Source organism: Penicillium manginii, assembly GCF_028828005.1.
Source record: "Penicillium manginii strain IBT 31320 chromosome Unknown utg000005l:1.0-5665137.0:1.0-5668048.0, whole genome shotgun sequence".
Classification (NCBI taxonomy): domain Eukaryota; kingdom Fungi; phylum Ascomycota; class Eurotiomycetes; order Eurotiales; family Aspergillaceae; genus Penicillium; species Penicillium manginii.
The window spans coordinates 3302390-3318182 of record NW_026643106.1 but is presented as its reverse complement, the minus strand read 5'-3'; the positions used below and the strand labels follow the sequence as shown (position 1 = coordinate 3318182).

General features: G+C 46.7%; 8 protein-coding genes across 8 annotated transcripts; 6 read left to right on the top strand and 2 right to left on the bottom strand.

Annotated features, from left to right (window-relative positions):
* Nucleotides 1-911: 911 nt before the first annotated feature.
* Nucleotides 912-2675, top strand: N7533_007632 (uncharacterized protein; the record flags this gene model as incomplete). Its single annotated transcript, XM_057104282.1, has 1 exon — nt 912-2675. The coding sequence occupies one exon, from the start codon at nt 912-914 to the stop codon at nt 2673-2675; it is 1764 nt and encodes a 587-aa protein (XP_056959239.1).
* Nucleotides 2676-3526: 851 nt separating this feature from the next.
* N7533_007631 (uncharacterized protein) lies at nt 3527-3986 on the top strand (the record flags this gene model as incomplete). Its single annotated transcript, XM_057104281.1, has 3 exons — nt 3527-3661; nt 3716-3800; nt 3841-3986. The coding sequence occupies 3 exons, from the start codon at nt 3527-3529 to the stop codon at nt 3984-3986; spliced, it is 366 nt and encodes a 121-aa protein (XP_056959238.1).
* A 1478-nt stretch (nt 3987-5464) lies between these two features.
* Nucleotides 5465-7058, top strand: N7533_007630 (uncharacterized protein; the record flags this gene model as incomplete). Its single annotated transcript, XM_057104280.1, has 3 exons — nt 5465-5680; nt 5737-5840; nt 5906-7058. The coding sequence occupies 3 exons, from the start codon at nt 5465-5467 to the stop codon at nt 7056-7058; spliced, it is 1473 nt and encodes a 490-aa protein (XP_056959237.1).
* A 159-nt stretch (nt 7059-7217) lies between these two features.
* N7533_007629 (amino acid permease/ SLC12A domain-containing protein) lies at nt 7218-7688 on the top strand (the record flags this gene model as incomplete). The annotated part of the gene is made up of 2 exons (XM_057104279.1): nt 7218-7232; nt 7401-7688. The coding sequence occupies 2 exons, from the start codon at nt 7218-7220 to the stop codon at nt 7686-7688; spliced, it is 303 nt and encodes a 100-aa protein (XP_056959236.1).
* A 733-nt stretch (nt 7689-8421) lies between these two features.
* Nucleotides 8422-10539, top strand: N7533_007628 (Copper amine oxidase N2-terminal; the record flags this gene model as incomplete). Its single annotated transcript, XM_057104278.1, has 3 exons — nt 8422-9307; nt 9365-10273; nt 10331-10539. 3 exons carry the CDS (start codon nt 8422-8424, stop codon nt 10537-10539), a joined length of 2004 nt encoding a protein of 667 aa, XP_056959235.1.
* A 161-nt stretch (nt 10540-10700) lies between these two features.
* N7533_007627 (zinc-binding alcohol dehydrogenase-like protein) lies at nt 10701-11047 on the bottom strand (the record flags this gene model as incomplete). Its single annotated transcript, XM_057104277.1, has 2 exons — nt 10701-10991; nt 11039-11047. 2 exons carry the CDS (start codon nt 11045-11047, stop codon nt 10701-10703), a joined length of 300 nt encoding a protein of 99 aa, XP_056959234.1.
* A 1959-nt stretch (nt 11048-13006) lies between these two features.
* On the top strand, nt 13007-13882 carry N7533_007626 (2EXR domain-containing protein; the record flags this gene model as incomplete). Its single annotated transcript, XM_057104276.1, has 1 exon — nt 13007-13882. The coding sequence occupies one exon, from the start codon at nt 13007-13009 to the stop codon at nt 13880-13882; it is 876 nt and encodes a 291-aa protein (XP_056959233.1).
* Nucleotides 13883-14734: 852 nt separating this feature from the next.
* On the bottom strand, nt 14735-15313 carry N7533_007625 (cysteine hydrolase family protein; the record flags this gene model as incomplete). The annotated part of the gene is made up of 1 exon (XM_057104275.1): nt 14735-15313. One exon carries the CDS (start codon nt 15311-15313, stop codon nt 14735-14737), a length of 579 nt encoding a protein of 192 aa, XP_056959232.1.
* Nucleotides 15314-15793: the final 480 nt, after the last annotated feature.

Sequence of the window (15793 nt, the reverse complement as noted above, 5' to 3'; positions counted from 1 at the left end):
TATGGGAGGAGATCTTTGCCACCATGGCGGAGAAATCAGGCCTTCGAAGTACATGCGAATTCCTGAGGATTTCCAACTAAGCTCAACTATATCAACTTCATTTCCATGCCCTGGCGCTATTGCCTTTCAGGAATTGCTAACACAGCGGACCGGTTCTATAGAAAAGCCATTCTTCAGACCGAACATGGGCTTGGATATAAAACAGGCAATGGACACTATTGAGAAAGCACAGGAAGCTGATGCGGAAAGTAACATCTGGTTCATATATGCTCATGACCCCAGTCTGTTGGGAAATGTGGACTTATTCCCCTTATCGGCTAACGAGTGGAAAAGAAGAAATTGGAGAGAGAAAACAATTTGGAATTTCCTTCAAGATTTTGTATCGGTGGCAAAGTGATTCAGATCGCTTCATTAGGCAGTGACACGGCAGTTTTGAAATTGATCTCATTTCCAATTTTCTCAGATATAATGTATTTTCATTTTAATTTTTTCGAACAATAGCAGAAAGTTTCCAGGATATTCCTCGACTGTCATTTGAGATAGCCATGGTCGGCTATCCTAGGTCCCCAATCTAGAGATATTACTGGTCAATCTTTGTTTGCGATGGTGGTATTTTATACCAACTGATCTCACTGGAGTCTTCTGCTAAATTACAAACCAGGGATTACTTTTTCGTAATGGTTGGAAACTGCCAAATTAGCTACTATTCACTTGTGTCATGTTTTTAAGCCTTATACTTAAGGCATCAATATATGACATCGATGGTGACTATTAGTCATCGATTGTCAGTATATCACGTGGTACACGGATCAAGACATTTTCCGAGTCCCTTGATATGTTCAGGTGGAGGCGGCTTTCAACCCCCCAAGTTGTCAAATGAACATGTGCGCGTTGCAATACATAACTACAATATGACCCACAATCAAGACAATTTTGACCCAAACTTTCTTGATTCTGCATATACTCAAACTCAAATCCCAGGCAATTTTTATCATTGCCCCAATGACGAGAGTACGGAAATACCGATACTACCAATAGACTTTGCGACAAATGACGCTACTTTTGATACCAATATATTTTATAATCAAGCCTTAGAAGACAGCGGGCTATGGAATATCGATTTTTACAATGTGCCTGCACCGGCACCACTGAGCTATGAAGAGGAACCGGCAATCGGTAACTTTTCGGCCGCATCATCTGTCGAAGGCTTTTCAGACTTATTCAATTCGCCACTCTTGGCGGATGATTTCCCTCCGGTTGAAAGTAAGGCCCAGATAGGCACTGCATCCGGCGTCACAGCTACTAGCATGCCGTCCACAGGCGATACCAATCTTCAGAAGGCACTCCCTCAAATCCCCAGCAATCAATTCGGTCTTCCTCGACGAAGGAGTCGGTATTTTGCGTCAAGTTTAGAGGTGAAAAACACCCCGTTACAAAATTTGAATACAGGCGAATTGGACCCAATGCAACGATGGCAGAAATTTCGGCTCGAAGACGAACCGGTCTCAGTTACAGCCATAATGGATGCGATGCAAGAAACACCAGCACCTTATCGCACCGATCAACCATATCGCGGCCGTCGAAAAACCCCTTCTCGATCTCGTCGCTCATATTCTAACACAAGCCGCGAATCCAGTGTGTCATCTGCAGATTCAGCATGGTCATCCGGGGCCCAAATATCACGTACACGCAAACGTCGACCAAAAGGGCAAGCGACCAAATCTCAGTCTAATAACGGCAAGCCTCGAATATTCTGTTGCACTTTCTGCTGCGATCGCTTTGGGACCAAATACGAATGGGTTCGACATGAAAAATCGCTACATCTGAATCTAGAAGCATGGTATTGCGCACCACTCGGGCCATCAGTCCTCTCCTCAATCACAGGAAAGATGCTCTGTTCCTTCTGCAATGTGTCAGAGCCATCACAAGAACACCTCTCAATGCACAACTATGACGCCTGCAAAGATTTATCCAATGAACTGCGTTCATTCCATAGAAAAGACCATCTGGTCCAGCATCTTCGCCATGTACATCAAGTACACAACCCACCACCCCTAGACGACTGGAAGAAAGAAATGAAAATTTTCACGTCAAGATGTGGATTTTGTGACGAGATTCTGGATAATTGGGACGATCGCGTCTCGCACCTGGCTAAGCACTTCCGCAACGGATCTACAATGAAAGATTGGAAGGGGGACCATGATTTTGCCCCACACATCACAGCAAAGCTTCAAAACGCGTATCCACCTTATCTTCTTGGTTGGGAATCAGAGTGTATCGTCCCATTCTCTGCAACAAGCAAGGACGTTCGCGATCAGTATTCCCTGCTAATGTCAAAGACCAATATGACCAATGAAAATGCTGGAAATCCTGATCGCCCAAACCCAGAACCCTCTCCCGCAGATGATGACCAAACAATGCCGCAACTCCCGGGATTCTTGGATGTGTTTACACGCCATCTAAGCCAATATGGGCGGAAGCAGATGGAACTCGGCGTCATCCCAACAGATGAAATGTTTCAGAAGGAGGCAAGAAAGGTGCTCTTCCATACCGAAGATGCCTGGGACCAAACTATTGCCGATAACGCCGACTGGCTTTCTGCCTTCAGGAGACTACATCTCAACTCGACTGGTAACTCGGCAGATGCTCCTAATAGTAATATGCGATACCCCTAGGTAACCTTGGGACCATTTTATAAAAGTAAATAATTTTTTTGAAGTATTCAGTTAGATAGTAGGCACTGATTAAAATTTCCTCTCGGTCTCCAGGGCTGAGAGCTAAATATTTAGTGTCAGTTAAATCACTTGTCTGACAGTGCAGTGGGGAATATGCAACTTGAAGCTCGGATGTATTTCGTTTGGATGGATGGTATCGTTCAGTGGCTGGCTGAAGGAGACACACTCCTGGGTACACCTTTTTGAGCAAGGAACGCCAGCAAGCTACTCGGTGCCTTGGTTACTTTGTCGGGTTGTTTCATCGGTTGTTTTCATCTATCGATTATCGTATCCTTGACAACATGTGCTCGTCCATGGATATTTGTTTGATGAGTAAGCACGCTCTCGCATAAGATTCTAATAACTAGCTAGTGTTCCCATCTGGGCATGAATCTACAATGTCTATACGAGCATCCGATAGTGGACCTAATGATTTACAATGCCCATAGAAGATCTAATATGGAGTAGTTTTTCTAAAGATCTACCAAGCTCTTACAACGAAGATCTAAGGGTGTGCCCACAGATCTGGTATATTGCCTCGGAAGATCCAAAAGTATCATCTGAGGAAGTCTAAAGAGGCAATGATACACCTTGTGAAAAACAACTCGTTTATGGGATCAATGATGAAATCCCTCATGCCTCTGAACGAAGTCTACATAAAGACAACTGATATTCTCATACTGCCAACTATCAAGCATTTCTCTAGAGACTCACACCCGAAATTTAACAAACCCTTACATTAAAGGTATGCATACGAATCCCCTTCCACCAGAAACAAAATTAACCACTCTTTCAAGCCCATAACATTCACCATGAAGTTTTTCGGAGCCATCATCTCTCTCTTCGCAGCTGCCACTATGGCAGAACAGTACGCTGCCGGCACAAACTGCCACACAAACACCGAGTGCAATGCCAACTGTATGGATGGTACTTGGACGATCCAGCAGGTCGGTGGCGATTACAACCTAGTCTGTAGCCCGGGAACCGAAAACCCTGCGTAGTACTACACTGCAAACTGCGTCCCGCAAAACGGGCGCTACCAGCCCAGCGACCCCAAGCAAATCAAGGCTTGCGAGACCGTCGGTGGTACCATTTCCAGTAGGACCTGTATGCTTAAGGGAGACAGGTCTGGTGAGAAGGACTTGGAAAAGAAAATATAACGACGCCTGCTATGCGAATATGTTCTACAAGTCGATCTTTGCTGCCTACGTGACGGCTGATGCGGCCAAGGATGCTGTGGGCTGCAAGGATGACACTGTCTTTGCCGAATAGGTACTTGTTATTTTAGACCTCATTTGGATTCGAATCGGAGATGTTATTATACCCTAGCTGTCAATATTTCAACTTGTACGGAGGTTCATTTCAAAAGTCTTGCGCAGGCCCACTTATCGTACTACTCTTATTGATATTGGTTTACTAGTGATACACCCTCCAGGACTTAGACTCTCACCCTGTTTACTCACCCGATTCGCACGACGCTAAAGCGGCAGCTTACCCCTGTTATGTGCTTCATGTTTCTATTCTAAGCAAAACCTGGTACATACGACCATAGGGTGTGGAGAACAGGGCTTCCCGTCCGCTCAGCCGTACTTAAGCCACACGCCGGCAGGTTAGTAGTATGGTGGGTGACCACATGCGAATCCCTGCTGTTGTATGTAATTTTTTCCCTTTTATTGTTTTTTTTTCCTAACTTTTCTATTGTGATTGATTGTAATTGTGGATAGCCCCACTTCTGCTTTTTTTTTTCCAAAGTCTTTTGGGATTCCGTTCTTCTGTATTTCCAAGGGGCCATTTCCAGGGGTATTTTTTTTCGACTTGAGATCGGGAAAGGTTAATGAGGCTGAAAGTTGGACCGGATCATCTGCGCCATAATTTTACGCCCTGGAAGAGTATATCTCCACTACGTGAATTAAATGCAATAAATATAATGTAACGTCGAACTTGAAACGGCCAATCGACTTGGTTTAGGAGTCGAAATTTCCTCTTGACATCGATCTAATTATTGGCGATAAGTTCTATCTTTTCATGCCCTCAATAGTTCCTGTATCAGGCCAGAATGTATAGCTGAATCTTTCTTTGCCAAAATTCCAGTGGATAGCTCTTAAACTACGAGACCATGAAATTCTTTAGAGAAATAATGACACCTTCGACTTTCCATTATTGTCAAAGCCAAACGCGGAGGACGCACGAATTGTACGTTTCATAATAATTCTTCTTAACTCGAGCCCGGACTTAAACAATGCCGTTATTGCTCACACTAACGGTATTTTGATAGTCCGCCAGGGTCATAGAGCCGACACTAATCCCATTGGAGGAGAAGTGGCTGATTTGGCTTGAAGTTTCACCTTGTGCTTATTGGCCGTCAATAGGCTCTAATTTTATGCTCCCCGCATTCTGACCCAGTGACAACGCGGGGAAATCTGGGGTTCGGTTTGATTAGCGGAAACCTGGGGTATGTGCACTCTCGTGGCTTTACTGGTATTCTTGGCATCGCGGAAAGTCTTGGCTGCTTCCGGACTAAAAGCCGGGACTGTCAACTAATCTTCCTCTAGCCGCAGTCGAGATGTGTGATCTGGAACAAGGCGGGCTCTTCTTAGTCCGTCCTGGGCAAGAATCATGGGCTATAAGTTTGTGCTTCCCTCGCGGGTGGGATATTTGTCAATCTCTGTGAAAGGACCGTTTTTCTCGAGCCCATCAACAATTCTGTGTACTTTTTGAAATCAAGAAGCCAACGGCTTCAACTCGACGATATGACAACTTCGAATAAAATTGTCCCTTCGGATTCTGGCCTCAAAAAGGAATCTGGAGATACCCAAATCGAGTATGCCAACTCACTCAAGTTGGCGGATGAGAAGGGAGACTACTCTGGCGCGACAGCCAAGACTGATGCCAGGGAGATTGCCCTTGTGCGCAAGTTGGACATGAGAATCATGCCTATCATGTGGGCCATGTACTTCCTGAACTATGTGAGTGACAAAGATAGGTTCGTGTACACTGAAATTTATTCTAATGTCAAAATTAGATTGATCGCAACGCCATTGCAAACGCACGGCTCGACGGGATCGAAGAGGATCTCGGATTAGTGGGCACCCAATACAACACCTGCATCTCAATTTTGTTTGTCGGGTAAGCTAGAAAGCTCCTTACGCCAAAAGAGGAACACTGGAAACTAATGCAGGTCCTTATCATAGCTATTTGTTGATGCAAATCCCGTCCAACATGCTCATGTCATCGAAGAAGATCAGACCTTCTCTCTATATGAGTATCTGTATGGCAAGCTGGGCGGTTGTATCAGCTTGTACGGCCTTGACCAAGAGCTATAGGGGTCTCGTTGCTGTCCGTTTCTTTCTGGGTATCACCGAAGCCCCATTCTATCCCGGAGCACTCTTTCTTCTATCGCTGTTCTATACACGAAAAGAGATTGCTTTCCGCATCTCCATTCTATACTCCGGTAACATTGTCGCGACTGCAGTTGCTGGTCTCATTGCGGCCGCTACGTTTGCTACTTTAGATCATCATCTTGGTCTCAAGGGATGGCAATGGCTCTTTATCATCGAGGGTGCAGTTACGTTTGGTGTCGCAGGCCTTGGAATCTTCATGCTTCCCGATCATCCTTTGAATACACGATGGCTCACACCCGAAGAGCGACAACTTGCCCACGATCGCATCCAAAAAGACACTGTCGGAGGTGAAGAGTCTAAGGGTGCGCTTGCTGGCCTGAAGCAAGCCATGTGTGACCCACGCCTTTTCCTACTAGCCTTCATGCAAAACATGCACCTTAGTGCCTGTGGCTTCAACAACTTTTTCCCCACTGTGGTCGGAAGTTTGGGATTCAATAACACCATCACTCTCGTTTTGACTTGCCCTCCCTACGTTTTCTCCGGCATCTGCTGTGTTGTGGTTGGAATAACTTCCGGTCGGTACAACGAGCGAACTTGGCACATCACCATCTCTATGGGTCTAGCGGTTGTGGGTTACATCATCTCATGCACGACTCTGAATGTTGGAGCAAGATACGTTGCTTGTTTCCTATTCGCTAGCGGTGCTTATGCAGTCAACTCGGTCATTTTGGGATGGGTCTCTGCAACACTGGGCCAAACTCCTGAAAAGAAAGCTGCTTCTTTGTCGTTCATCAACGTGGTTGCAAATGCCTCATACATATACACGGCATATCTCTATCCCAAGAGTGATGGCCCTCGTTATCTTACTGCCATGTCATCGAATGCTGCTTTCGGCGTAGCAACAATCGCTAGTGCTTGGGTATTGCGATTGTGGCTACAGCATACCAATCGCAAGATCAACCAAGGAGGTATAAATGGTGCAGATATTCGTTATGCATACTAGTTCGCTCTCTTCGATCTGGTGGTGCGGCCCAGGCATAGCAAATCGTTTTAGTAAAGATCATCTGTTAAGAGGGCAAAATAGCGTGTCTTGGGATCAAGACACCGATATTATCAAGTTATGTTATATGAATACGATATGAAAATTACTTATGTTCAAAATATGGTTGAACTTGAAGTAGCCTAGCCATACAACGGTATCTTAGACAAAGACTATATTGGAGACCATATTTTAAACTTGGAGGGGGATTCTGACATATAGAAATAGTACTGAAATCAAAATACCCTATCTTCTACCGATCGGAGGTACTTTAAAGTTTTACTATATCTAATTTATACCAAAAAGATTATCCAAGCCCAACACGTCGACAAATCTTCTCTGCCTTTTAGCTTCCCACTACAGCCATTCTCAACATATTTCACCTTGGGATACCTTTGCATCATCGCCTTCTTCAATGGATTAGATTATACTGCTGGTGGATGGAGCACGCCTGGCTTTATCACGTTCTACACTGGCTTCCCTCTTCTATTCGGATTTATTTTGCTTTGGAAGCTCTTCAAGAAAACACAATGGATCCGATCAGAAGACGCAGATCTTTTCAGCGGTAAGGCCGAACTTGATGCAGTCGAATGACTTCAGCAAAAGGCGAGGAGTTTCTTAGAGGCAATGTGGCTTCGCTTCATTTGATTGTGATTGATGGTTTCTGACTTGAGATTCTTGGCAATCCGTGATAAGCGTTAGAGAATTTCCAACCACCTGTACAATGCTTCTGTCGATTTTGGCTCTCATAAATTTGGCTTCGGTAAAACAGTTTGAATTAAACCCGAGTAGCTGGAATTTGCTCAAAATTGTCTTCCTTATCTAGTAGGGTTGAATACAATACAAAAAATTTCTCCAATCTCGGTTGTGAGTGGGGTTTATTCTCCGAGAACCAGGTGGCTGCATGCGATTCATGCAATGCAATGCACGGCCGTTTTGTACTTGTGATCACCAAGGCAGCTTATCTGAGGTGTAGTGCCCTATTTGAGGCAGTACCCTACACTATCGGACTCTCCGATGGCTCTTATCTCATCAATCTGCGTATTATTCATCGTCTCTTCATCTCTCCACACTTCTCCAAATGTCGTTTTGACCCCAGCGGTCTTTAGTCCAACGATTTCTTTGACGCCAAACCGTTTTCGGATAAAGTTGCGCCGAGTGGAGTCCAACTTCAGCCAATCATCAATGACATCCCCGCCCGAGCGAAAGATTTACCAAATCGGGTTCAGGGCCATTGCGGCCAAGGCCACCTTCCGGGAATATAAAAGGATTGCCATTGTTCCCTTCCACCTACCTGATTTCCACTGGCATATTTATCATCTTCATTATGGCGAGCCTCCACCCCTTTGACCCGATCACTCCTGGGGAGATCCAGTTGGCCGTGCGCATCCTGGAATCGGCCTTCCCTGGTGTCAAGTTGCGTTATAAGCGAATTGATCTCCAAGAGCCTTACAAGCATGAGGTCGTTCCTTACCTTGAATCTGAACGTCAAGGCAAGCCGCGGCCAGCCAAGCCCGCTCGTTTGTTGTTTGCTCTGTTCCACCGCTTGGACAATGGTTCTTTTTACAAGGCCCTGTTGAATGCCAACACCAAGTCTATCATCTCGGCCAAAGAACTTCCCAAGGATGTTCAAGGTCCCGCGGATGTGGACGAGATGATTGAAATGGAGACAACCTGCCTGAGCCATCCGGCTGTCAAGGCGGAGATTGAGAAATTGAACCTGCCACAGGGAATGACCGTGTGCATGGATCCCTGGATCTACGGTACCGAGGACATCAATGAGTCTCGTCGTTTGACTCAGTGCTACATGTACGTTGTGTCGACTGATCACCCGCAACACAACCAATACTCTCTGCCTCTCAAATTTTCGCCTGTTTTTGATGGTATTACGCGCGAGCTGGTGCGTATTGATTACCTTCCCGACGGCGCCGACGCCCGGACCTCGCAGACCCAACCTTGGAAGCCAGTGAAGGCTATTCAATACGCGCACGATTTGCTGGATGAGCCGGTCCGCACTGATTTAAAGCCTTATATTGTCCAGCAGCCTGAGGGCGCATCTTTCAATGTTATTGGCAATGCCGTCTCATGGCAGAAATGGCGGTTCCGTGTCGGCTTCAACAACCGGGAGGGTCTGGTGTTGCACAATCTGACTTATGACGGTCGTAACACATTCTACCGTCTTTCATTCTCGGAAATGACTGTCCCCTATGGAGGTACGACCCTATATTCAGACCCCCCAAATTTTCAGTGATCTAACTTTCGCCCCACAGACCCCCGCGCTCCCTACCACCGCAAGCAAGCCTTTGACGTCGGAGATGTCGGCTTCGGAATTACTGCTAACCAGCTTGCCTTGGGTTGCGACTGTCTCGGTCACATTAAGTATTTCGATGGTTACCGCACTGATGCACAGGGTGCTCCCGTCCACCTTCAGAACGTTATCTGTATGCATGAGCAGGATGCCGGTCTCCAGCACAAGCACACCAACTACCGCACTGGTGCGGCCACAGTTGTTCGTAACCGTCAGCTCGTCGTTCAGATGATCTGCACCGTCGCCAATTACGAGTATATCTTTGCCTTTATTCTGGATCAGGCCGCCAATATCGAACTCGAGGTCCGTGCAACTGGTATCCTTTCCACCGTCCCATTCGACAACGAGAATGGCCAAACTGTGCCTTGGGGAACCAACGTCGGACCTGGTGTCATGGCTCCATTCCACCAGCATATGTTCTCCTTACGTATTGATCCTGCTCTGGACGGCTTTAAGAACACTGTCTATTACGAGGACAGCGTCCCTATGCCGGAGGATGATAATAACCCCTACGGAGTCGGCTATGTTACCGAGAAGAACACCATTCGGAACAGTTGCAGCGCATCTACAAGCGTGGAGAAGCACCGTGTCTTCAAGATTCGCAACGACCACATTATCAACCCGATCACACACCACCCCATTGCCTATAAATTACAAACATCACCCAGCCAGATGATCCTGGCCAACCCCAAGTCTTTCGGCCTCAAGCGTGCACAATTCGCCACTCGCCCAATCTGGGTGACCAAGTACCAGGACGATGAGCTGTTTGCGGCCGGCGAATTCACGAACCAGAGCAAGGAATCTCAAGGTGTCGAGAAGTGGGCTGCCCGAAACGATACCGTCGAGGACGAGGATCTTGTCCTCTGGCACAGTAAGTCTTTTTTCCCCGCCCACTCTTGCCATTGTCTGTCACTGACGATATTTCTAGCATTCGGCCTTACCCATAACCCCCGCATCGAGGATTTCCCAGTTATGCCAATGGAGCGTGTCAGCGTCATGCTCAAGCCCGATGGATTCTTCACCAAGAACCCAGCATTGGACGTTCCGCAGTCATCACAGTCCTTCAACAGATCGACCCAGCACCCGGAGCCTTCTTGTTGCTCTGGGCCTCAGGATCGAAGCCAGTTGAAGCTGTAGTTAATTCGACCAGTGAAATGTACAAATCATGATAAGAATATTGAACGGCTTAAAAGAATGATGCCAATGACGAAATTCCATTCCATCTGAATGAAGAAACAAGACCAGCTAGCTATTCAATTAAATTTCCTCTTTCCACAAACCTAAACAGAGATAACTGTCTAAAGTCGAATACAAACCTTCGAAAAATGCCGCTGCAGCAGCAGAAACTCATAAGCCTCCTTCGTCTCCGTAAAATCAAAAACGTGCTCGTCGACGACTGGCACGATTCCCTTCTCCGCAATGAACCTGTTCATCTCGCGATATTGATCGCGGGTACCGAGCAGGAATCCGCGAACGGTGCAAGAATTCGACAAGCAATCCATCAACGTCGGCACAGGAGTATCACCAGGTGCACTACCCAGCATTCCAGCGAGGGCAATAAGTCCATCAACACGAACTGCTTTTAGCGACTGCGTCAAAGTTGACAAGCCGCCCACATCTACAACGATGTGCACACCCCGGCCATTCGGAGTCAAATTCTTCGCCGTTTGCCCCCAATTCGGGTCCTCGCGGTAATTGAGAACATGATGAGCGCCAAGCAAAACAACTATTTCGGCGCAAATCGAATTTTTGAAATATCTCAGGAACCACGCCAGTTGGCAACTTCTAGTACCTTACAAGTTTTAAATAACTCCACGCGCTACATTTTAAGCCCGGTTTTGTATATCCTAGCTCAAAATGCCGGTGCGGCGCATAGAGAAGGTGGTTTCACGCCCTTCAGGGGGCGCATCCAGCACGTTGAAAAATTTGCATTCAAATCGTAAACGTGCTCAGAACCTCAATCGCAGCGCCACGGAGCTATTGATAGAACTTAATAGCAGTCAGAAACTGATGAAATCAGACCGGATAAGGGAATTTCTCGAGAGTACTCAAGCTCTTACCGACGACCTCATAAGACTTCCTTTACACGATTAGTAGTAGGAGCTTCAGTCCCTCCGCAACAACCTCTCTAAAGTGATTTACAACACTATCAAAGCAGCTATAGAGCCTCCGATATATATAGGCATAGCCACTTAGGCCCAAGCCGTAGTATATACACCTATACCAGCCTATTAACTGTTGCTACTCTTATCCTTAAATACCACTCCCCCTATATCCCTAGATATAGTACGTAACCAAGATATAATTATCTACCTACTGTTACCCTAAGTCTAGAGCTACTATCTATAATCCTAAAGCCGCCTCGGCGAAAGTTCTTTGAAGTTGTCTAGGTACGAATTGTTGAACGGAGAAACTGGCCCTGTTGTAGCTACCAACCTGAATTTGATACTGTTCAGTATAACTGCTATCCTGACTGCTCTGACTAGAAAAAAAAGTCTGTGTTGTACAAAGAGACGTAAACGTGCTACTCGACCTACAAGAAAAGTAACTAGCTAGCTATCTTTAGGACCTTTTGGGCAGTTGCTAGGTAGCTTAGCGTCCTCTGTGCGGTCTGCGGAGTCCTACCACAGCCAAGATATTTTTGGGCTTGCCGTCCTTACTGTCGAGACTCATGCGTTGGGGACCTCGTACTTTTTCCTCCTTCGAGCCAAGTTCACCAAATGAGCTGGACGCACTGCAACTTCGATTCTCTCTTGATAAGCCGCGCCGCCTGATGGCCCCTTCATCTACGCGTGGGCCGAAGAATATTCAGAGATCTAAGAGGGGAAGGCTTCCCTCCAGAAATGATACTCTTCCTATGATTACATGCAACCCTCTCGACGAGCGAGAATGGGAGGTGGAGCAAATCCTGGCGTCCCGGATCTAGAGAGGAAAGCTACAATATCAGGCTCAGTGGAAAGGATGTGATCCCGACCTTACCTGGTATCCAGCCCGCGGGTTCAAGGGTGCTCCGTATAAGATCCAGAACTTCCACGGCGTGTTTTTGCAGATCAACTGGGGCCCCCGAAAAGGTTGAGGGAATGGCTAGAAGCTTGGGAGGCGGGGCAAGACCTTGAGGATGTCCCAGATGATGACCGTTCAGAGTTACATGTACCGTTGGACGCCTTGGGAGGAGCGTAATTCTCGCGTTGCGTCTGTTCCCCAGGCCTCCCCGGTTCACTTAAGTCGCGCCGAGGGCGCAGCTGCAAATGTCATGTATTGCCGCTGAAGAGTAGTTTTTGAAGCCTCGGAAGCACGCCTAGTTATCACTTTTAAGAGGTTTGAGTCGACTATAATACCCGTAGAAGGAAGCATCATAGTAAGATAGGTAGTCGGTTAGTTTAGCTGGCCAAGGCCACCCCCGACAATCTCTGATATCTTCATATAGTATGTATATATATATATATATTCATGGCTAGTGTTGATTGAGGCAACATGTGACTTAGGCGACATTTGGCTTTTTTTTTTCTCTTTTCTATCAAATCCTCCACTCCCCATTCATCCAAGGTCAAAATCTGAATTTATAATCTCCGAATTTTAGCATCTTTTATTTATCCTTTACATTATGTCCCCTCCAGAAGTTGTCTTTTCCCTCTTTTCTAGGTTTCCTCCCGAAATTCGTCTGGCGATCTGGCACCATTGTATCCCGCACCGCATCGTGGAGCTCGACCACCAACAAGACGATATTATCTGGGACCAGCCCCCATGCAAAATAAACTGGAAGATATCTTGTACTAATCGAGCACCTCCTCTTATTGCGCGGATTTGTCGCGAATCAAGGGATGTAGCGTTTGGAGACGGTCGTGGCCCTCTCTCGCTCCCAGACCTCCAAAAGAACGCCGATACACAAAGCTTCAGCCATAACATGATTGAACACCCATGGCTCGACCTAGCGCGTGACTCCGTTCACCTTAACTGGGATGCAGATGCAGATATCGAGTGGGAAACCTACAACTGGGGTGACCCAGTGCGTTGTCTCCTGTGGCATGCAGCGCGCACCAAGTCCCGCCAAGCCTCCATCATGTTGGGTCACTTGCAGGCCTTTCAACACCGGAGGAATCCCGACGAACCACATTCACAATACAGATGGACTCGGTCCCAGCTGGCAGATATAATGCGTACAAAACAAAGGTGGACAGTTGTGATCCTACCGCCTATAATTGTACACACAAATGCAGAGACCGCCGCAGGCCTGTTTGGCCTACTTGCTGATGCGCGAGTCCAGATTGTCGATGCGGACGACGAGACAAGCATTAACGAGTTTATGAAACTTGGTGAGGCTTCTAACGTTACGATTGGGCCAGGTTTTGCCCAGGAGGACCTAATTCGCGCCAAGAAGGAGCTGCGGGGTGCAGTCGAGTCTGTTTTTGGGACGGAGGACTCGGCTCCTACGATGCGCCCGGCTGTCATGTTTCGCCTTTGTACAGGGAAGTGCAAGTAGGGATTGGGCTGTTTTCCCGACTCTACGATTCGATTTGCAAGCACGCAAGATATTGAATGAAGAAGAAATGAAAGTTATCACTCAAACTCTTATCAAAACTCAAATTCCGAACATTTACGTTGCGTGGGCAAGGAAGCCATACACAAAATCTCAAGATCTTTACATGGTGTAGAGATATTATAGTAGATCAACTGGCCCATGACAGTCTTAATAAATGGAAAGAGAGTAACTTGCTATTTCGCAAAAAAGTCTACCTCTACTAGAGAGAATCATTAACTAACGCAAATAACAAAAGCTGCGACCATTGTGTCCCTGCAATAACCTACTAACTATATTGCCTATCTCTTCCCTTTCCAAGTTATAAGTTGATTGAATAAAACCCACTTCCAATCTGGGCTTAGTGAGTGGTACCCTGGATATTGCTCAGAGCTCTAACAGCGTGCACGGTCGACTCGGGTCTAGAGCTTGCATCTCCTCAAACTGGACCACTGCCAGTCACTGGAACCTTAGCCTCATTTGCGCTCACCTATTCAATGAATACTAATGCTTTCATAGCAATTGATTAGCAAGCTCTGGCGGGTTAATACCGTCATAGTCACACAAATACATTATCTGCGGAATCGAATAAGAATATTCTTTTGCCATTATTGCTGTGAATGAAATTGCAGCCTACTATCCATGTAGTGAAGCAGCCCACTCCCTAAAAAAGGAGTCGAACATAATCATCCTGATTTGCGATACATAATTCGATCAGAGGAGGTCTGAAAGCAAGAGCCACTAAACTTTAAAAGAACCCAGCTCCATGTACTTTTGATTCACAATTAGAATCCGAAGTTGAAATAAGGCAAGCCTTTAGGAAGACGCCAGTCCCTTGATTCGATACACCCACTCGTGCGCATTGAAAACATCCGTCTTCCGGCCAAAGACCTTGTCAATCAAAACACGGTGAACTTCTTCATCACGATCCAGGCAGAGATCCCGCAGGACAGTAATGTGAAAGTCCAGATCCTGTGCCTGGCGAATGGTTGAGAGGACGGCACCACTAGTCGCGATTCCCGCCACGACCAGATGATCTGTACCCGAACAGCGCAGAAGAAGATCCAGCTCGGTGCTCATAAATGCTGAAACTCGGCGTTTAGTGATAATGGGCTCTGTTGGAAGAGGTTGGACGGCTGGGTGGAGCTGGACATCGGCGCTTGCCTCTTGGTACTTGCCAGCTGCCGTGACTGGGCCGGTGGAGGCGTTTAGCGGGTGGGTGTCTGGGTAACCTTGGCGGAATGCTGTCACGACATAGATGATGTTGATAGATTCGTTACGAGCTGCGGCGATTGTCTTGACTAGGCGCTCCAGGTATGGCTCTGTGATGAACTTGTCGAAGATGTCGACGATCCCATTCTGGATGTCAAGGATGAGGAGGGTGGTGGCTCCCATGGCGATTGGGTTTGTGGAAATGAGATGGGATCGATGAGTGTTTTATCCGAGAAGGAGAGGTGAAAAGAAGTAGAAGTGAAGAGGGAAAGTGAAGAAGTGTTTAGTGTTGTAGTGTTGCGTGTTGCGGTTCCGGGAAGCCAATCCCGGTACCGGCAGAGGCAGGCCCCGCAGAACCAGCTGTAAGGAAGTTACGCAACTGGCACTTCATGATATCGAGTAGTCTTTGTAGTAGTAATATTTACGATCATAAATTCAGAGTATGGGTGTTTCCGTGTCCCCGAGGTACTACTTTAGATGGAAATATACAGCTATAAGGAGCTGCCCAGCATGCTTTTGTATGTACAAGCATAGTAACTCAAGGTACGGAGTAGTCCAGTATAGACCCACTAAGATCATCGCTTGGCAGCCAAGCATCTCAATACTCATTGCTACTACTTTTTTGATGTGACAAGATGCACAGATGAGGTCTGAATGAATACA